Source organism: Myotis myotis, unplaced genomic scaffold (assembly GCF_014108235.1).
Source record: "Myotis myotis isolate mMyoMyo1 unplaced genomic scaffold, mMyoMyo1.p scaffold_m19_p_44, whole genome shotgun sequence".
In the NCBI taxonomy this organism is placed as follows: Eukaryota; Metazoa; Chordata; class Mammalia; order Chiroptera; family Vespertilionidae; genus Myotis; species Myotis myotis.
In genome coordinates, this window is record NW_023416351.1 from 1,338,750 (window position 1) to 1,359,964 (window position 21,215).

The window sequence follows — 21,215 nt, forward strand, 5'->3', positions numbered from 1 at the left end:
CGTGCAGGAGGCGGCCGGTCCATGATTCTCGCTCATCATCGATGTTTCTCTCTCTCTCCCTCTCCCTTCCCTTCTGAAATCAATAAAAACATATTTTAAAAAAGAGGAAGAAGAGGAAGAAGGGCCAGCCCGGCCTGCGCAGGGCCGCCCGCCCAGAGGTTCCGCCTGCGGCAGGTGCGGCCGCCTCTCTCCGAGGTGCTGAAACACCAGCCGGCACCTGGCCGCCCCGGCTCCTCCCTCCAACCTCTCCTCCGGCCCCCACTCTTCACCTGCTCGTCTGCTTTTCCATTTTATGTCTGAACGTGAGGTGCTGGCCTGGCCAGCGCTGCTCAGTGATGCGTGTCCGCCGCTCACCACGCGTCTTGGGTTCAATGCCCGGTCCAGGGCGTGCACCTGGGCTGCCGGCTCGCCCCCACCCCCGGTCGCGGCGTAGGCGGGAGGCAGCCTCGTGATGTGTCTCCCTCACATCGATGTTTCTCTCTCCCCCCCCCTCCCTCCCTCCCTCCCACTCCCTCCGAAAAAGCAATGGAAAAAATACCCTCGGGTGAGGAATAACAAAAGGAGATTGTGGTGCAACATCCGTAACACGAAAGCGACCAACGGAACCACGCCCAGCGCACGGCTCAGCGGCATCTCGGACGTCCACACTGCTGCACGGCCACCGTCCCCTCTCCAGGACCCTCCATCGTCCCACACTGGCTCTGCCCCACTAGGCACCCCCACTCCCCCAGCCTCCCCCCCTCCTTCCTGTCCGTGGGTCTGACTCCTCCAGGGTCCTCCCCCGAGTGGGATCCCACCGGACGGTCCCGTGTGACTGTGTCTTCCACTCGGCACGACGTCTGCGCGTCGCTCCTGGTGTGGCCGCGCCCCGACGTCCCCCGGCTCAGGCTGGCGAGCACGCCCTCGCGTGCAGAGGCTGCATTTGTCCCCCGTTCCTGTCAGGGGACACGGGGTGTTTGCGCGTTTGGCTTTGTGGCTCACGCTGTGGGCGTGGCTGTGTGAGTGTCGCCTCAAGACCCACTTTCAGTTCTCGGGGGGGTGTACTCAGAAGTGGGGTTCCTGGGTCCCGTGCCCATTCTATGTTCAATATTTCGGGGACCGCCACATGGCTCTCCTCCCCCCATCGCGGCCCGAGCACCCCAGTTTCTCCGCATCCTCCCTGACAGATGTTCTCAGTGTGTTTGATGGTAGGGTCCCACGGGCTGTCCCCAGCTTCTGTTTTTGTGGTTAATCCTCACCCGAGGCTATTTTCCATTGATTGTTAGAGAGAATGGATGAGACAGGGAAGGACAGAGAGCAACATCCATGTGAGAGAAACACATCGATGGGTTGCCTCCTGCATGCGCCCGACCAGGGCCTGGGCTGGGGAGGAGCCTGCAGCCAAGGTGTGTGCCGCTGACCGGAATCCGACACAGGACCCTTCAGTCCGCAACCCGATGCTCTAGCCACTGAGCCACACCGGCCACGGCCCCATCTTCTTTTGCGCCCAGCGCTGTCGCGTTTTGTGTTATCGTGTGTTTGTTCAGGGAGGGCAGGTGGGGGGTGAGATCCCAGGGGTGTGGGTCCGAGTCCTCCCCTGGACGCTCACTGGCCACACGACCTTCGACTGTCAGGACGAGGCGACAGAGGAGTCAGGAGAAGCCCAGTGAGACCACGAGACCAGGCAGCACGGGCACTGCGGTGGCTGGCGGGAAGGTGGCGGGTTGAGGCGGCCTGGCATGTGGAGATCGCTCACACGGGTGGCTGACGAGCAGGGAGGCCCTGAGACGGGCAGTGGCCCCCACCCACCTGCCGTTCCCTGGAGACAGCACATGGGGCCAGGAGCCCGGCCATCGGCGGGAGCTGGAACCGTCGGGGCAGCCGGCGGGAGTCGAGGCAGCGACAGGGGAGGGAGGCGGTGGCCGCGCGGAGGCCTCTGTCACCCACCCCGTCACCCGCCCTGCGCGAGGCCCGTCCGAGGCGATGACCTCATGCCCAGCTTGAGCTAATGGCCCTGGAGATGCACCAAAGAGCTGATGCTCGGGCGCCTGATGCAGGAAGCCTCCGGCACCGGTTCTGGGAACACGAGACATTTAAGCGACTTCCTTGCTGAATATTTCATGATTTACATTAATGGCTTTCTGGTGTTTTTCATAACAAAACTCTCCACATGGTGACGGGTTAAAATGTGGGTATTCCAGCCGCCCTCCCTCCAAACGCCCGTCCTCCTGGAGCGCCAGACCCACGCGCCCCTCGATCGCCAGGTCTCCACCCCAGGCCTGCGGGACCCTCGTGTCCGAGACGAGGCCCCTCCTCCGGCCAGGTGCCTCCCACCTGTGCATCCGGTCCTGCAGCTGCAGGGGCTTGGACACAGGGAGGGTGGGGGACAGGGGCCTGGGGGCCGGGGCTGAGGGGACCCACACAGGCCCTGGGTTCAGGTCCAGTCAGGAGGCCATGACTTGCCCAAGGGGACGTCTTACCCGACACCCCAGGAGAGTATGTAACTATGTAGATGTTGTTTAAATATGTTTTTATTGATTTCAGAGAGAGGAGGGGAGAGGGAGAGAGAGAGAAACATCAGTCATGAGAGAATCATTGCTCGACTGCCTCCTGCACGCCTCACACTGGGGATCGAGCCCACAACCCGGGCCTGTGCCCTGAACGGGAATCGAACTGTGACCTCCTGGTTCATAGGTCGATGCTCAACCACCGAGCCACCCCAAGCCAGGCCCCCCCAAGACATTTTCAACCAGGTTTTCATTGACCACCTCATCCAGGCAGTTCCCAGGAGGGTGCCCACCTTCAAGGAGGTGTGCACGCCCAGACACCACAGGGGGGCTGTCCTGGACCCTCGGATCCACCGTGGCTGACGTGTGTCCACACATGGCGGTCGCTGGCTCAGCCCAGGCGCTGCTCTTCCTGCCACGGTCCCTCTCCAGGGCCTCCAGGCCCCGCCCGACCCCTCCGGACCCTGGGACCTGGTACATTTCGGGCACCCAGGCTGCCTGGAGCCCTCCCCCTAGCCCCGAGGGAGCACGTGCCTCAGCCGTCTTCCCTTCTCCTTGGGCTGAGAGTGCAGCCAGCTCACAGGAGCCCATCAGCCCGGAGCCAGGCGTCCATCCTGTTTCGTGGGGGAGGACGGAGGGTCCCTCCTGGTCCCACGGCCGTGGCCATCGGGGAGTGGAGGCAGGATGAGTGCCCAGGCCATTCAGCCCTCCTGCCCCGGGGTGTCCAGTCTCTGGGGCCACCTGGCCAGTGGGGGAGGCCCTGGGGGAGCAGAGTGCAGGCAGCACCGGGCTGTGCCCTGCCGTCTCTCACGTGGTCACCTCTCCCACCTGGGGCACGAGGCCAACTGACTCGGAAAAACAGAGGCACAGAGATGGGGTGCTGCCCGTTGGGCGGCTTCTAGAAATTAACCGGCTCCCCCTTGCACCCCCCACCAGCAAGATCAGAACTCTCGGGGGGGGGGGAGGGGGATTCTGAGGGGCCCCTCATCCTGCCGATTCTGCTCTGGGGGGACCTCCCCAGGCCACGGGACTAAGGGGGGGCGCTGGGGAGCTCACAGCCTCCCCTCCCCCACCCGCGCACCCCTCCCCCAGCCTGGCATCGCTGGACCGGCCCTGGGCCTGGCACAGGCCCCGCATTCAGATCGGGCCCCTGCCAAGGAGGTGGTGGGAACACGGTGTTCCCTGGGGCCCGGCCAGGCGGCTGCCGCCCCCTCCTCCTCCCAGGGCACTTGTAGCCGCAGCAGCCGGTTTGCCGGCACGGCCCCCCCAGACACACTGTCCCAGCCCAGGCCCCGGACCTCTGGCCTGCAGGCGAAGGAAGCAATGAAGACGGGTCCCGCCCACCCTAGGCTGGGGTGCAGGAGCCCAGGGCATCAGCCTGGCCCCGCGGCCCGCCAGGCGGGACTGGGCCGTGGTCACCCCCCATCCTCGGTCCAGCCGGTCCTGGCCTCCGGCCCGACTCGGGTGTGATGCTGGCTCTGCCCCCTCTCCGCCTCTCAGGGGACACCTGCCACTGAGTGTCCAGCAGAGCTCAGTGGGTGGCCGTCCCCTGGCGTGTCCGTGGCTGTCCACCAGCAGCCAGCACGGGGAGCCCGTGGCACCCTCCCTGGCGGCCACGCCAGCTCTGAGCCGGCACCTGCCCCTTCCACCTGCCCTCCTCCGCGTTCCCAGCCCCCTCACGTCCAGGCTGGCTCCTTCCCGCCTCCTCACAGGGACACAGGGCCTTCCCCACGGCCCCTCCTCCAGGAGGCCTCCTCAGACTGCCCCTCCAGCACCTCCCTGCGGAGCTTCCAGGGCCTGGGGTCGGAGCCAGGCCTGAAGGTGGCGTGAGGACAAGGGGTGGGGCTTGTCCGGGGCCACAGACTCAGCCTGGCAGGGGTGGTCCCCGACCACCGGCTTGCAGGGGCCCTGAACGCAGCGTCAGTGGGTCCCCTCTGTAGGGAGGCTCCGGGGTGGGGATTGGGAAGCCCCCAAGTGAGCAGCTCTGGGGGGAGGGCCTTGTCACCCCCAGGGCAGGTTGGGAGGAGAAGGGGTGGTGGCCTGGACAGGAAGGGGCCTGGGTGTTGGAGGGAATGGCGGATGCTGCCTCGGCCGCGTGGAGTATGAACCGGGGTTCTGGGCATCGGGCACCATCTCCTGCCCCTCCCACCACCGCCACTGACTGGCCGCCTTGGGATGCCCCCGAGCCATTGGAACCCCAGACCAGTCACCCGCCCCTCACACACAGCGGGAGCTGGGAGGCTGCTGTCTGCACCCCCCGAGTGGACGCCCAGGGCCCCAGCACGTGCCCCACCACTGTGCGTCCTCAGGGCCTGGCGAGGAGTCTGGCCGCCCGTGGACGGAGCCCAGGACGGCCCACTTCATCCGCGCGAGCCCGCGGACGACTCGGGATTAATAGCAATATTTACTACGGAATCAAGACGGTTTGTCTGTAATGCAGAGAGACCCACGCTGCCTGCGTGTTTATTACTGAGACACTGGGAGCGGGAGGCGGCCATGATATAAGCTACTGTACAAATGACAGAACGCCCATTCGGGTCCCGCGCTCCGCACGGCGATCTCGCTCGGCCCCATAAATATAATCTACGCGCCCGCCTCGCGCGGACGCGGGAGCGGCTGCTGCAGTTTAATATCGCCCGCTCGCAGCAGCGCGGGGAAGTGATTAAATAAGAAATAAATTCGGCTGTCATTGCATTTAAAATCAAATCAAGGGCCATTTGTTACCCCAAATGAACCGGCTCCCGGCCCTGCCCGTAAGCAGGCTGCTGTTTGCCGAGCCATTTAGAAATGTATATATAGGCAGCGCGGCGCATAATGGCTTGTACCATAATATCGTCTTTACGGGGCTGAGCGCGGGCCGCGGGGGGAGCCCATGAGCACGCATGGGTTTTTAATTTAAAGTTATAGGTGTGAGGCTGGGCCTGTCTCAGCTCCACTGGAGCCTCGTTGGTGGAGGCCACAGAAGATATGGGGGTCGCTTGCCGCACCCCCCGTGGCCTCCCTACCTGCCCTGGAGGGAGGAGGGGCCGTGGGAGTGTGCCAGGACCCTGAGCCACCCTGCTGGGCAGCTGGGCAGGAGCGACCTGGGCCCGAGGAAGCAGGCCCCGGAGGGGGTCGGACCCCACGGGGGGCTGCAGGCTGACCTCCAGGTGGAAGGAGAGGGAGACAAGAGGGGCAAAGAGCCCCTGGCCCCGTGCGGTTTCCTCACCTGGAGTTGAGTTAGTGTCTCCAGGCTTCAGGGGGGCGGGGGGGTTACCCCAAGTCTGGTGGCTGAGAAGCAGACTGGCCTGGAGGAGACAGACGGAGGGACAGAGACGGAGGGTCAGAGGAGGCAGGAGCTCAGGTCCTGTGGTCCCATGATGGCCGTTCATAGCCGCTTCCCCGGTGCTCAGGGGCCTCCTGGGAAGGCGGGCACCAGAGCTCCCAACAAAAGTGGGTGAACAGCCCTGGCTGGTGTGGCTCAGTGGATAGAGCGTCGGCCTGCTGACTGAAGGGTTCTGGGTTCGATTCCCGGTCAGGGCACAGGCCCAGGTTGCAGGCTCGGTCCCCGGTGTGGGGCGTGCAGGAGCGGCCGACCAATGGTTCTCTCTCATCATTGATGTTTCTATAACTCTCTCCCTCTCCCTTCCTCTCTGAAATCAATAATATATATATATGTATATCTATTGTAAAAAGCAAACCTTGAAAAGTGGTCGAACAGGGTCGAGCAATTCAAGGGGCCAAGGTCTAGGAGAGGCACCAGCCCAGTGCCCGCCCCGACCCAGGCCCTGTCAGAGAGGCCCCAGGAGGGGCCCACGGCGTGCTCACCCCACCGGGGCGGCCCCTCTCCCAGGCCCAGAGAACTCGCCCAGGTCCCAGCAGGAGCAGGCCCGTCCCCCATCTGCACTCCCTGAGCCCCGGGCTGTCCTCTTCATCGGGGCCTGTGTCTGACTCCTCACCTCAAAGCCTCTGACCCCGCTCCAGACAGCCCTGCCTTCTGCCCCACCCCGGACAGAGCCTCCCCTTCCACTGGGCCCTCCCCTGCATCTGCCGGACACGCAGTCCCAGGAGGTCTGTGCCGTCCACGCCGCCTCCGTCCCTCCCCAGCCTGGATGCCGTCCGCCCCAGAGCCCAGGCCCCGGTCCCTGCCGGCCTGGATGCCGGGTGAGCCCTGTGCTGGGCCGTCCCGCCCGTGTCCATGAGCGTCTGGGTGGTGTTGCCCGTGGAGGTCACGCCGCACGGTCAGGGGCCTGCCTCGCCACCCGGAGCGAAGTGAGCGTGGGAGTAAGCGCTCACCTTGGGCCGCGTCTAACTGCTTCTGCAGGAAGCGGCTTGTAGCCAAAGCTTCACAGCCAGTTCTGCTTAGAGATTATGTTTGACCAAATGCCCTGCGTGGCTCATTATTTCCCACTGTCCCTCCCTCGCAAAGATCTCTCTGTGCACGTCTGACCCTAACTTTTCAAACGTTCGAGGGGAAAGGGCGCGTCCTCTCCCGGGCGCCACCTGCAGAGGCGGGACGGGGCCGCACAGCCCCCCCCACCACCCTCAACAGCTCCGCCCAGCGTGGAGCCGTGGACCGTGGGCCCAGCGGGCTCAGACCCCTGCAGGCCCCAGCACGCCGTCCTCTGTCCCCCCAGGAGGCAGGGGAGGGGGCAGGGTATCACCCCTTTTCTGTGGGTGGAGAAACTGGGGTTCCTAGCGGAAGAACCAAGACTAAACCGGCCCAAAGACCCCCCGGTAGGCTCTTCCCCAGCCCTGAGAGCAGCCAGGGAATCTAATGTGCCGCGTGCGTGTGTGTGTGCGTGTGTGCGTGTGTATGTGCATGTGTGTGCATGCGTGTGCATGTGTGCGCGTGTATGTGTGTGTGTGTGCGTGTGTGCGCTTGTGGGGGGCACAGCACCCAGGAACCATCCACATTGTGTCACTGAGCCCTGCCTGGCAACCCCTACACACGGACAGAAAGGTCGGGGACCACCTCCCAGCCCTCGGGTGTCTGCAAAGAGCCGGGCAGAGGGCCTCGCAGGCCCACAGGGGAGCCGGCCCCCCTCTCGGGCCCCGCCTGAAGCAGGTTGAGTTTTTTTCCAGAGAACAAATCACTCTCTGACAATAATTGGGAAGAGACGCTTAATTATGAGGCCATGAGAGGAGACGGCACAATTGTTAATTTTAAATTGTGCAGCCCAGTCCTGAAGGCCAAGCAGGGAGCAGCCTGGAGGTGGGGGCTCCAGGCACCAGGCCTGGGGGCTCCCGGTGGGGGTGGGGGCTAAACCTCCCCCTGCTCCAGCCAAGGGCCCGGGAGACGGGTGCAGAACCAGCTGTGGTCTGGGCTGCAGGGAACTCTGGGCCCCCCGGGGCTGCCCTGCCCTGGCCCCAGGGTCTGACGGGGTCTGACTGAGCCAGGACCTCAGGCCCAAGGGGCCAGCCCAGTGGTGCTGATGCCCTTCCTGAAGGGACTGGTGACCCCCAACAGCGGTGGCGTCTTGGGCACAGCCCCGTGCTGACCTTGAGAGGTGGCCTGGCCCCCAGGCTCTGAGGCACTGCTCCCTCCTGGGGCTCCTCAGTGCTCCCCAATGCTCCAGCCACCCAGGTCTGATTCCTCCAAAGCTGCCCGCCAGGCCCGAGGGGGTGGGAGGGTGTCCCGATCCCTCCTGGGGCCCCGGGGCTTGCAGTGTCCTGGGAGGGGGCGAGGGGGTGAGAGGCTGGGACAGGCGGGGCGCTTGGGGACAGCCTCCCAGCCGCTCAGGGGAGGCCTCGAGGAGCCTGCGCCAGCCGGCAGCTTGTGCGAGGCCTGGGAGCCAAGCTGGTGGAGGCACTTGGCAGGCGGCGGCAGGAGCGGGAAGGGGTGTTTGCCGACTGCGGGCGACAGCTTCCCCTGCTGCAACCCTGTTACACAGAAGTGAGCAGAGAAGAGAGCAACGGTGGGAGCTCCCCTCCCCCGCCCTCTGCCTGGGGCGCCCCCCCCCACTTCTGGGATGGTCAGCGCTGGGCCCTGGGACAGATCAGGGGTCAGGCCGTGACCCCTCTGAGGGGTTTCTTCTCAACCTGCCCTCCCAGGCGGCTGCCAGGCTGGGTAGCGCTGGGCACCCTCGCCTGCGAAGAAATGTGGGCAAACGCTGCTTGGCCCCGTGTCTGCTGGCACTGCTCTCTGTGGAAGCCCCATCGCGCTGTATGGTGGTGCCCGCTGCCCCCGTCTCCCACCGAGGGAGGGACGGGTGCCTCCGTCTCCCTGAGTGAGCCCCCCGCCCCCGTGCCTGTGGGAGTAGTGAGGGCACCTCAGGAGAACCCAGGAGGCTCCAGTGCGGGGAGGGCATGGAGGGGGCATGGAGGGAGAGGCGGTGCCTTCCTCCTGGCGCCCTGTGTCCTCATCCACAAGCGGGGCCGGCAGCCGCCGGACGAAGCCATGGCCTCGGCCAGGATGGCCCTGCCGTGAGGCCCCGGACACGGACGGTCCCGCCAGGCTGAGCTGGGAGCCCGCCTCGCCCCTCCGAGCGCTCACACAAAAGCCGTTCCAGGAACTCGGAGGGGATTGGACCTCACACGTGAGGAGTCATCGGTGGGTCCCTAATTTCCATACAGCAACTGTCTTATTAAGTCTGAATTTAATGTGCGCTTAGAACCCTTAATTTAAAGTGTTACTGCACCACCATCTGCCCCGCTCTCCGAACACAAATGCACGGAGCACGTGACTCAGCAGCGCAGGAGGCGCGGCCGGGACGACGCCCACAGCTGTCCTCCTGGGGTGCCCAAGCCCAGAGCCGGGGAGGGGGGGGGGCCCTCTCCGGCCGGCGCAGAGGCCTGTCCTTGCCCAGGCGTCCTTCAGCGCCCATGCGGGGCCCTCGCAGGAAGCCTTTCCTTGACCCCTGACCACAGCCCACCGCTCCCACAGACCCTCTGCCGCCTCCCGCACTCGACACGGCCAGGGTGCCCCACGCATCATCGTGGTGCCTGGGGCCCCCAGTGCTCCCACCCTGGGCCCTGGACACAGAACTGGGGACAGCAACTCGGCTTCTCGCAGGTGCCGGGCCCACCCAGGGAGCCCTCCCCACCCAGGGCCCGGCCCAGGCTCTGCCGGAGGGACCGGGGGGAGGAGGCAGCAGAGCAGAGCCAACCTGTGTGCCCGTGAGGCCTGAGGGTCCAGACTCACCACATTCCTGCTCCCAGCACGGAGGACGGAGCATCGAGGTGGGATTTGGCCCGCACTCGCCAGCTGTGCTCTATGCACCGCGCACCAGCGTGTCTTTGTAAACACGGCCCCTCCCAGGCCCCCAAATGCCGAGGGCGGCACCTGTATGACCCCATTCTATGGAGGAGGAAACTGAGGCCCAGAGGAGCTCAGCACGCGCCAAGGCCACGCAGGGAATAACACAGAGTCCGTGGGGTGCTGTGTGGGTGGCCCGGCCCCTCCTCCTTGAGCCCCCGCCCCCGGGAGCCCCTCCCCGCAGGCATCTCCTCAGAAAGTTTTCCGTGTTGTTTTCTGCGGAGCCGGCTTCTGCCGGGATCCACCGGTTCTCACGGTGATGACTGCTCCCTAATCAGATTGGTTTCCGTTCCAGCGAGGCCTGCAGCCGCCTCTGCCCTGCGAGCCCAGAAGCCCAATCACCTGGCCGAGCCTCGGGCACCGTGGGCCTCCCTGCCGACTGGATGCAGCTGGGCCTCCGAGCTCTCGTCCCGATTACGTCTGTACCCATCAGGGGCCTCCAGCAGGGCTGGGGGGCGCCGGCTCATCTGGGCGTTTGGGCAGCAGGTCCCTGAGGTCTGCTTTGCCCCAGCCGCCAGGCAGCCGACCTGCTGCTCTGCCCAGAGCCCCTCCACCAGCTGTGGCCGTCGGGAGGGGTCCCACCTTGGCGCCCCACTTTGGACCCAGAGCGGGGTGGTCATTCCCCTGGGGTGGACGGGGGCTGAAGCAGGGCACTGAGTTGGCGGTGGAGAGACAGGCCCAGCACCTGCACCCCGCTCCTCTCTGCAGCCCCAGGACCCTGCAGCCCAGCCCTGAGCCTGAGGGACCTCTTTCTGCCCCACAGTACCTCCGGATTGGGGGTCCCCATCCCGCCCTGGCCCATGGTCCTATGGTGGAGAGTGGGGCCTTCATTTTCACCCACGAGGCGGGCGAGGAGGGGGGCCGCCATGCCAAGGCCCGGAGGGAGGACAAAGGGCTCTGGGTCCTGCTGACCCAGCACCCTCCTCCCAGAGCAGCACAAAGGACTGGGGGAGGGGAGGCCGGGCTCGAGGACCGAGGGCCAGGGCAGGTTCTGAAGCTTCAGCCAGTGTCTGCGGAGGCTGCAGGGGCGGGGAGCTTGGAGCACAGGGCAGGGGCCGCTCCGCTCCCAGACCCAGGAGGCCTGGGTTTTGCCCAAGACGCCCCACATACCCGCCCCACCCCCACACACCGTGGGCCTCAGCTGCCCTGACCGCAGAGGGGCCAAGCTTGCCCGGTGGGGACTTGTGAGGGGCCTTCCTGATTGTCCATGGCCCAGAGGCTGGTGTCTCCACGGGCCCAGGGGGGTGACCCGGAAGCCACCCCGTCCACCGGCTTCGAGGCCTGAGGGGAGGGGCTTGCACCCGGCTGAGTGGATGCGAGGGGGGGGGGGGTAAGCTAGGGGGTGGGGAGCTGGCAGGGGCGGGGGGAGGGGGGGAGACAGGCTTCCTGGGCCTCCTGGGGGAGGGGTGGCTCAGGGCGGCCCCAGACCAGCACCCGTTGATGCAGAGTCCCCTCTCGGTGGCGAGAGGCCCTTCTCGTGACCATGTCCATCCATTTGAGACCCGTGCCTGCTCCGTGCTCCCAGGGGACCCCTCACCTGGGGACAGCCCCACAAAGCAGCGCCAGAGTCTGCCCCCGAAACAAGCAGCGTGAATCCCAGCTCGCAGACCGGGAGCTGCGAGGCCCAAGAAAGGGGGAGAGGCCAGGTGGGGGTGGCCCCTCTGGACCAGACCCTCCCGGGACAGAGGGAGTGAGGCCCTGCTGGCAGGTGTCCACTGTGGGAGGCAAATGCAGGGCCAGCGACCACACCCACCGAACACCCCGATGCCAGGTGTGGCCGCCAGGGCCCAGGGGGAGCTCAGGCAGACCCCGTGGCTCCAGCAGAGGAGAGGGGCCAGGCCTGAACCCCAGAACCCCACTCCGCCTGCAGAGGGACACTTCCTCGGCAGCTGGGAGGTGGAGTCCACGCCTGGCTCCAGGGCTCGCAGGGCCAGGTGACCTGCTCACCCACCTGCAGTTCCCCCTTGGTCCACCCGGGGGCAGGCCTGACCCAGCAGGAGGTTGGGCATGGGAGGCAGGCAGGTGAGCCAGGTAGGTGAGCCAGGTGAGGTGGCTCTTCCAGTTTGCAGAGAAGAAAATGAGCCTCAGCCAGTGTGGCTTAGTGGATAGAGCGTTGGCCTGTGGACTGAAGGGTCCTGGGTTTGGTTCCGGTCAAGGGCACATACCTTGGTTTGAGGCTCCTCCCCAGCCCAGGCTCTGGTGGGGGTTCGTGCAGGAGGCAACCCATCGATGTGTTTCTCTCACATCGATGTTTCTCTCTGTCTTCCCCTCTCGCTTCCACTCTCCCCCAAAGTCAATGGAAAATATCCTCGGGTGAGGATTTTAAAAAGGAAGAAAGGGAGGCCCTCACGCAGCCCCTGACCCCCAGGCCACCCTGCCCGGCAGCCCCTGCCCCCAGAAGACGTGGTGGGAAAGGAGAGCGGCCAGGTGTGGACAGAGGACAGTGAGCCTCCCCTCACCGGGGCTCCCGGGGCCTGAGGGCAGCTCGGGACAGCTGGACACTCTGCCCCTGGCACCCCAGCCCCCTCCCAGCTACTCCACGTCCCCCCTCAACCCACCCGTCCAAGCAAAGCCCAGGCCACGCGGGTTTGAACTGACTTTATTATTCTGTAAATGTGAACTTTACAAAGCGCTTTACAATGACCAGTCATGTCCTTCTGTCTGTCTGTCACGAACGTCCACTCTACGGAGTGGCTCTGGGCACACCAGGAGCCCGGCTGGGTGGTTGCCGGCGGGCGTGTCTGTGGGTTGAGTTATTGGTACAGCGTCAGCCACGGCTAAGAAGCGACAGCCCGGAGCCTGGCGCAGCGAGGACCAAGGTTTCCTCCTTCTTAAAAAAAAAAAAAAAAAAAAAAAAAGCGTCTGAGGCCGGGGCGAGCGCAGTGGTGCCTCCGTGCAGCCGCCGCCTCCAGCACAGCCTGCGAGCCTGGTTACTGGCGGTTAACGGTCAGAGCTGCAGCGTCCCACACCCCACACCAGCCTCACAGCCACCGGCTCCCGGGAAAAGTCTTTGCCCCAAACATCCCGTCCGGAGGATGGAGGGTCTGTTTGCACCCAGTGTCATCCAAAGATTCAAGTCAAAAATATTTATACGATTTTACACTGAGTTCTTTTTTTTTCTGCTAAAAATAGTATTGCGAGTTTTGGCTTCTGTGGACATAAAAATTACAGTCATGTGCAAAACGCGAACAAGGAAGCGACTGATCAGAGTTTGAGCAGGTGGTCCGATCCGAATCTTTAGATTCTGCATAACTTTCCTTTTCAGGTTTTTTTCCCCAAAGAAACACAACAAACAAACAAACAGCCCAAAACCTTTGCCAGGTTAGAAACAGCGTGCACAAGCCCTCGCGGCCTCGGTCCCCGGTGCCGTGTGGGGGTGCCATGTGGGGGTGCCGTGTGGAGGCGGCCGGGGCCGGGTCCGGCAGCAGCAGTTAGAGCTCAGGGCACCTGCACCCCCGTTCTGCGGGGGGGGGGGGGGGGTACTGTGGCCGAGGCAACAGGCTTTCTCCTAGTTTTCAGGTGGTTTGTGGGTAATCGGCCTTTCCCTATGGCAAGACATTGCCATAAAAATCACCCGTCGAAGGGGAATCTCAGCAGCCACTGCCGGGAGGCCGGCCCTGGGCCAATCCTGCCACCCGCTGGGGACAGGCCAGGGCCGCACCCCAGAGTCCCTCCCAGGGACCCCAGCCTCCCGTCTCCCTCCCAGCTCTCAACACAAACACAGAAGGAACTTTCCTGAAGGAGAAGCCCACCAGGCTCAGGAGCCCTGCCCGGCCACCCACCCGTGGGTCACCCGCCCCGGAGCCCGGGAGCCCGGGAAGGGCCGCAGGCTCCCCCCAAGGGCTCTCCCCGCCTCACGCCCGCGGCGGCATCCACAGTCAGGGCAAGTAAGACAACAGGATCCAATGCACAGTTAGTGACCACAGAGAACTCTGGCCGAGGCCAGACACAGTGCAGAACACAAGACAGAATTCAAGTACCGAGGCAGCCGGCCGGGCGGGCCCCACCGCACTCACAGTATCGGTCCCATTGCCGGTCCCTCCCGTGGGACCCAGGGACCTTTCCCTCCACCACCCCAGCCGCCTCCTGCAGGAGGGTGGGGCGCGGCCGGACCCCAGGCCCGCGGCCGCCGCACCGGCGACACACATCAGTGCCCGCTCCTCCTCGAGGTGCCGCTAGGACTCACTGACAGACGCGTGGCAGATGCGTGTCGCTAACAGTCAAGCTCAGGGGTGAAGGCGCAGCTTCTCACAGATACTGAGTGGCTTGTCTCTCCGTCTACAGGGTGGGGGTCAGGGTCAGCCGACAGGACAGGAATGAGTCGTCGTGTAAACAGAGGAGGGGAGGCAGGTGTGGTCACAGGGAAAGGATCAAAGGTGCTAAGGCACTCTGGAAGGCCCCGCGAGCCAGGCCATGCCCCCCAGGAACGCTCGGGGCGGGGGCGCCAGCACATACAATCATCAGCCACGCCCACCGGCCACCACTCTGGACCCACGCCCACCGCGGGACACTAGTGCAAAACGCTCGGCCTGGCCGCCCGGGGCTGGGGCCGGGAGAGCTCAGACCCATTCACATTGAATGATTCAAGTTCCACCTGCACGGGGCCTTCCTCACCCAGAACAACAAAGCAGACGGACGATAAACAATTCAGGGGCAGAGGTCACGGACATTGTGCTGGCCTGAGCCGCGGCCAGGCCTTCTCTGTGTGGCCACCGCCGGCCAGCGCACCCTCCCTTCCTGGCCCTGGGCGGGCGGCCGTGCCCGCTTTGGGGTGGAGGAGAGAGAGGGAGACAGAGGGAGCCCTCTGTCCACAGCCGGGACAGGTGGGCCCGAGGGTCCCCAGGGAGGGTCAAATTAAAGTGCAAATTTGGGTGGGGGAGCAAATCAAGGAAACTCCAGGGGAAGATGGGGGGTCAGCCTCACCCACCACCTACAGGGCCGAGTCCACCTGAGGTGCCGAGGGTACGGCCTCCTCTCTGTTCCAGGAGGACGCAAGTCTGGTCCCTCATGGGCTGGGCGGGTGGGAGGGGGAGCAGAGGCCAGGTGACTGGTCTGAAGCCCCCAGAGCCGCAGCCCCTTTAGGTGGGACAGTGGTGGAGGGACTGAGCTCAGCTCCGGGTGGCTGCCCACCCAGGGTCCCGCCCCCCAGGTGCCCACCCCTTCCGGAAGCTGTCAGATCTCTCTGGAGGCCAGGCACACATGTGGCAGGGCTGGGGGCTGGGGGGCTTCGTGCAGCCTTGGAAGGAGCTCCCCCCACCCCAGGCCGCCCCACCCTGGGGCCCCGTGTGGCCCGGCGCTGGGGGGCCTTGGCTTTTGGGTCCTGAGTCACACACGGTGGAGGGGCCGGGGAGGCGGAGCCGGGACAGGGCACCTGGCAGCGCTGCCGGGACCTGGGAGGAAGGCAGCCCCTGGACCGGACACGGAGGCCCTGGTGAGCGGCCGCAGGAGCCCTGTTCCTTCCCCAAACCAGCAACTAAACTGCAGAGGGAACGTCGCAGACTCAAGCACACCGACCCCATGGGCCCCTCCTCGCCGCCCTCCCCGTGCCCCTGAGCCTCCGCACCTGCTGTCCGGGCGCCCTGCCACCTGCCTGCTCGGCCCATGCTCACTGCCCACCCCCGCAGCCTCAGCGTGGGGCACCCCCAAGGGTCGGAGCACAGCACGGGGGTCCCACGCTCCCCAGCCTGGCTCCTGCCTCACCAAGCAGGCCCCCACCTGCAGGCTGGCCCCTGAGTGGCCTCCCCCTCAGCACACACTCTGGCTGCCCGTCCGGGGGCCGCCTGCCCCCAGCGGGAGGTGCGTAAACCCTGGCCTGGGGGGGACACGGTGTACAGAGGGCCCGCCCCCAGGCCACAGAGGACGGGGACAGGGACACCCCGTCCTCCCTCACTGTCTGCTCTTCTGGGTCTGAAAGTTCCCAAGTCGTGTATGGAAGAGCTGACTTCAGACCCCCCCCCCCCCCCAGAATCCTAACAAGGCCGAGGGCCGGCACCCGGGGGGCGGCCCCACCCCACAGGCCAGCGGGCAGCCAGGCAGGAGCCAGAGGGGCCCAGGTGCGGGGGGGGGGGGGGGGGCGGGCATTGGGGCGAGCCCAGGTCCAGCCAGGAGCCCTTTCTCCTCTCCCGGGACAGCAAGGCCCATCACGGCTTGTCACCCTCCCACACGCACTCGGGCCAGGCCGGCCTGACCCCGTCGCAGGAGGAAGGAAACACAAGGCGTCTGGCCCTGGGGGGCCCAGCCGCAAGAGGGCGGGCGGGTCCCTGGCTTCGTCCTGGCAGAGGGGCAGGAAGGGGTGGGGTTCGGGCAGGTCCCGTCTGAGAAGGGGGTGAAGCTACACGTGGAGACCGACCGCGCGTATCAAGGGGCCGGCCGTCGGGGCGGCAGCCAGGGGCCTACTTGCTTACAGTGTCCCGAGTGCATCTGTCCCCTTCATGAACCTTAAATACAAGCAGAACAGAAATCACATTGTTTTCAGGCAACAGCCGTTCAGTAGGTGAGTGGCTCGATCACATTGTTCGTATTAGTAACGCATGCAAGCAGCTAGGACGTCCTGTCCCCGGCGCCCGGCCCCTACAGAGTCCCCGGGTAGGCGCCGTCCGGCCTCCGGGCCGCGGGCGTCGGGGGCCGGGAGCCGGGGCCACCCTGCTCGAAGGGCTGCGGGGGGCTCTGGCCGTCGGGGGGCAGCGGCTCGGGCGCGGCCACCTCCTGGATGACGGAGCCGGCCCCCTCCGCCTCCTCTCCGGCCTCGAAGGGGGGGTTGGCCGGGGCGCCCAGGTCGACGTTCACGGCGTCAGTTCTCAGGGCCACGATGGCGGCCGCGTCGCCCCGCCGCTCCGCGTACAGCCGCTGCTCGAACACCTGCGCAGCCGCGGCCGGGAACTCGGGGTCCAGGGCCACGCCGGCGGAGGAGCCCATGACCGTGCGGTACATCTCCACGCCCTCGGGCAGCATGGACTTGATCTTGGGCAGCCAGCGCTTCCGAACGCGGCGGGCGTTGGTGCACATGTCCGCCGCGATCACGTTCATCTCGCTCTCCTTGAAGCTGGGCGCGAAGTTCTGGCAGTACACTGGGGGGACGGGGGGGGGGCGGGCGTGAGGGGCTGCCCTCACTGGGGGGGGCGGGCGTGAGGGGCTGCCCTCACTGGGGGGACGGGGGGCGGGCGTGAGGGGCTGCCCTCACTGGGGGGACGGGGGGCGGGCGTGAGGGGCTGCTGCTCTCGGACTCCCAGCCGCCGCCTCTGCAGCGGCCGCACCCACACTCTACCGACTGCACAGGCCCCTCTGCTCTGAAACAACAGATGCTGTTTAAGCAGGAAACTGTGACAGTGACCTGCGCCCACGGCCTCAGGAGGACGCACCCTGGCATGTGGCCCGCCTGGCACGGGCGCTCCTCCCAGACGGGTGCGGGGCGGCGTCTGCACCCGTGGCCGGGCTCCGCCCCACGCGCCCAGGAGTGGGAGGCAGAGCCGACGAGCAGATGGCAAAGACTCAAAATAACCTCCCGTGTCAGGAAAGGGTTTTGTTCAAAAGGGAAACTCAGACCCATGTCACGTGTTAAAGGTCCCGCAGCTGCACTCCTCACACCTGGGGACCCGGCTCCCGGGAGCCGTCCTTCTTCCTCCCCCGACCCCAACTGACCCGGGGCGGCCACCCCTCCGGAGCCCCGTCCCCTGCGGGCCCCGGGCCCTTACGTTTCACAGCGTTGAGGACCCGGCTGTCCAGCGGCTTGCGGCTGGGGTCGCTGGTGGAGGAGCGGATGCCGGTGCCACAGCTGTTGGCCAGCGTGTTCCTGGCAGAGGAAGGGAGGAGGAGTGAGGCTGGGCCGCTTGGGACACCTGGCCTCCCAGGGACTGTGCTCACCCCAGGGGTGGGGGACAGTGGGGAGCAGCCCTGGGGGAGAGGCGGCTCCTCACTTTGGGAGGGTCCCCGCCCCCCGCCCTCGGGCCCCCCCATCCTCTGCGTGCTCAGTGCTCAGGGTGAGGTCAGGAAGGTGGGGCTGGCGGCTCAGGGCGCAGCGGGAGCACCTACCTGTCAAAGAAGGTGGCGAGCAGCCTGCGCAGCAGCACCTTGTGCTTCACGCCCGCGCACAGGTGGCAGTTCATGAGCTGGCCCCGCGTGATGCAGACGCCCGAGCCTGCGCCAGACACACAGTGAGGCCGCCGCCCGGCACAGCGGGGGTGGGGGGGGACGGGGGTAGCGGGGGGCGGGCAGTGGGGGCCTCCTGAGCTCTGCGAGCAGGACCGGCCCAGGTCTGGGGCCCCAGGGCCCTGAGGCCCTGTCACCTGGGAGGCGGCCTCGGTGACTCCTCAAGGGCGGTCCCTGGCTACCCTCCCAGCCCCGAGGGAACTCCCTGGCTTGGCCCCGAGAGATGCTGACGCCCGAGGTGGGTGAGGGCAGAGGACCCTGGAAGGGCGGCATGTCACCAGCGAGGGCGCCATGCCATCAGCATCGTCTTCCCCCGAAGAGCCTGACAGCCTAAGAGCAAATCCCCCTGAAAAGATAAATACTGCCGGGCCGGCCTGGCTCAGGGGTGAGCGTCGACCTAGGAACCAGGAGGTTCCGGGTTCGGTTCCGGTCAAGGGCACAGGCCCTGGTTGTGGGCTTGGTCCCCAATGTGGGGCATGCAGGAGGCAGCCGATCCATGATTCTCTCTCATCATGAATGTTTCTCCCTCTCTCTCCCTCTCCCTTCCTCTCTGAAATCAATAAAAAAAATAAAAGATAAATATTCTGACAAAGACACGGCCCTGATGGGCTTCTGACTGGCTCAGAGCACCGGACCTCACCCTGCAGACATGGCAAGGGGCACTCTGGGGGTCAGGGGTGCACTCTGGGGGTCGGGGGGCCCTCTGGGGGGTCAGGGGGCACTCTGGGGAGGTCAGGGGGCACTCTGGGGGTCGGGGTGCACTCTGGGGGTCGGGGGTCTGGGTAGCGGATTCCAAACTGTGTTCGACTTGGTTCTCTTGGACCTAAATTGCACCACCATCATGGCTGCAATCCGCCCCTGCCAATCAGAAGCCAGCCCAGCCCAGGAGATCCGATTAAAATGCTAAGTTAATGCAACGGACTAACCCCCCTCAACGGCACATTCTTCTGCCAGGAAATTAGAGGAAGAGGAGATGCTCTGTCTTTCCCTCTGACGGATGGCGATGAGGACCCTTCCTGGCTCTGAAGGAAGGGGTCAGCGGGCATCGCACCCACGGGCCAGGGGGCGCCTCACCTGCCACCAGCTCCAGCTTCTCGCCAGGGTCGCCCTCTGAGTAGAGCTTGGGGTGGCAGCGGTACCCGATCTGGCTGATGAGGCTGGCGGGCAGGGCCACCAGGTCACGGCGGATGAGGACACAGGAGCGGCTCTCCAGCGGCACTGGCTCGGGCTTCTCTGGCACTGTGGGCACAGAACCCGCGGTCAGGGGTCCCCAGGAGCAGCCTGGGCAGGGACGGAGGGCGGAAGAGCCTGCCCTCCCCGCCCAGGCCTGGCGGAGCTCCTGTGCCCGACTCTGCACCCTCCCTACCCGCCCAGCCTGGCGGACCCTGCCGTCTGCAGGGAAGACCAGAATAAGCAAGTGGGTGGAGGAAGGCAGGTGAGGGATGCCCGCTGCGCCGTGTGTGCCCCAGAATAAGTTGCCGAGGCCCAGGGGGCTCCTGAGAGCATCGACCAGCAAAGGCTCAGGCAGGGCCCACAGGTGGGGGCACCGCCCCTCCATGAGTGGCACCTCCCGGAGGAAGCAACATCCTAACCTGGCGAGAGGCGGCTCCATCGTGTCTGCTAAGCACTTGCCAGCCAGAATGACAGGTGGGCAGATGCAGCAGCTGCGAATGTTCCTGACAGGCACCACGGGGGAGGGAGTGGGGTGCAGTTAGGGATCCCTGAGCTACAGTGGGGGGATGGTGGCCGGGTGGGAGCTCAAGGAGGCAGGTCTACAGGGCACTTGCTGGGCACCCACTACGCCCACTGCTGCCCCAGGGCCAGGAGATGAGGGGGGAGGGCCAGGCAGGGTGGTGCCAACACTGAATACAGAGGGCCCCGCCCCACCAGGTCTGAAGCTGCCCCGAATCCCCACCCAGGGGCCCCAGGCCACTGCTCCCCCCATGTCCTTGGCTCAGACCCTTGTAGGGAGGCACCGGCCAGTCCAGCTGCGGCCCAATTCCAGGAGGAGAGAAGGGATCCCCCAGTTAGCAGACCTCGGCCCACACAGATGAGGGCGGAGTCCGGGGGCATTCCCCATGAGGCATGTGGGGGGGACACAGCGGGTTGGTGGGGATCAGCCGAGAGCAATAGAGAATCTTCCATACCCGGAATGCCCCGGGCACTTGGGGTGCAGGAAAACCCCACGGCATTTACAACAATTCCTGCCCCCGCCACCCCCCGCAGCCGCGAGGATGGCACAGCAGACAGGCAGCCTGGCGCCCACAGCGTTTACAGAGCCCTGGGTCTGCTGCTCCGTCCTGCGCTTTCTCTAAACAGCACGCCTTGTGCCCAGCCGGCCCCCAGCGCAGCCCCCAAGAGCCAGAGACGTCAGATCCAGAGCAGGCGAGTGCTCTGCTCGCTGTTCCTGCTGGGCACGTGCCAGTGCCACGCCAGCTAAAAATACCCAGCCCCCAGGGGGTGCATCTGGAGAGGTGCTCCGATTCCTCCCCGCTACAACTGGGCTCTGGAAATCGGGGAGCTTGTGCCCAGGTGGTGATGGGCGGCCGTGTCCCTGTGGCCTCTGGGTGGGTGGCGAGGGGGGGCCGCCTCTGGCGGGCGGGGGCGTGGCCGCTGCAGACACTCCGCCCAGGACACCGAGGTCCCCAGAGCAGGGGCCCAGTGGCCTCCTGCCACTGAGGACCGGCTCCTGAGCGGGGCTGCGGCCCTCACCACCCACGGCCCCACTTCAGCCAGCAGCCCCGGGGCCTCCGGGGCGTGGGCTCCAAACATGGGGCCCAGGACACGGGCGGGAGGCACCTGAGAGGCAATGAGCTGTCGCTGGAGGTGAGTGGTTGCTCTTGAGGTGGGAGGTGGGTTCCGGCAGGACCAACAGCAGCCGCCTCACGAGTGGGCACAGTCACACGGCCAAGAAAACGCAGGTGTGGTCATGGGACACCTGGGTGGCCCTCAGGGCTCCGGTGGGTTCGGAAGGTCCCCGTGTGCCTTGGGCCCTGCTGTCCGGCCTCGGTGACCCTGTGACCTGCTGCGTCGGCCAGTGAGGAAGACAGGACCTGGGGCAGCATCCTGAGGAGGACAGTCCTGTGTGGATCCCACTCGGACGAGGCCCCTGGAGGACTCAGATCCACAGACACAGGAAGTGGACGGTGGGGGAGGGTGGGGAGGGCTCAGGGGGAGGCATGAGTGTTCAGTGGGGCAGTTTGTTTGGGACGATGAGAAAGTCCTGAGATGGCGGCGGCGGCGGCACGGCAGCCTGGAGGTGCCCGACGCCGCTGAGCCGTGAGCTCAGAAAGGCGTAGGGTGGCCCGGCCGGCCTGGCTCCGGGGCTGAGCATTGAACTAGGAACC

The 21,215-nt window shown here is 65.8% G+C and overlaps 1 protein-coding gene across 4 annotated transcripts in view; it reads right to left on the minus strand.

The window, feature by feature from the left end:
• Positions 1–15,801: 15,801 nt before the first annotated feature.
• Positions 15,802–21,215, minus strand: part of NACC2 (NACC family member 2) — a 39,856-nt gene continuing 34,442 nt past the window's right edge. For all 4 annotated transcript variants that reach the window (XM_036306952.1, XM_036306951.1, XM_036306954.1 and 1 more), the window contains 4 exons: positions 18,943–19,107; positions 17,752–17,857; positions 17,415–17,512; positions 15,802–16,790 (listed from right to left, as the gene is read on the minus strand). In XM_036306952.1, the coding sequence (XP_036162845.1) occupies positions 16,294–16,790; positions 17,415–17,512; positions 17,752–17,857; positions 18,943–19,107 (866 nt within the window). In that variant the 3' untranslated portion in view covers positions 15,802–16,293. The remainder of the gene's footprint in view (positions 16,791–17,414; positions 17,513–17,751; positions 17,858–18,942; positions 19,108–21,215) is intronic.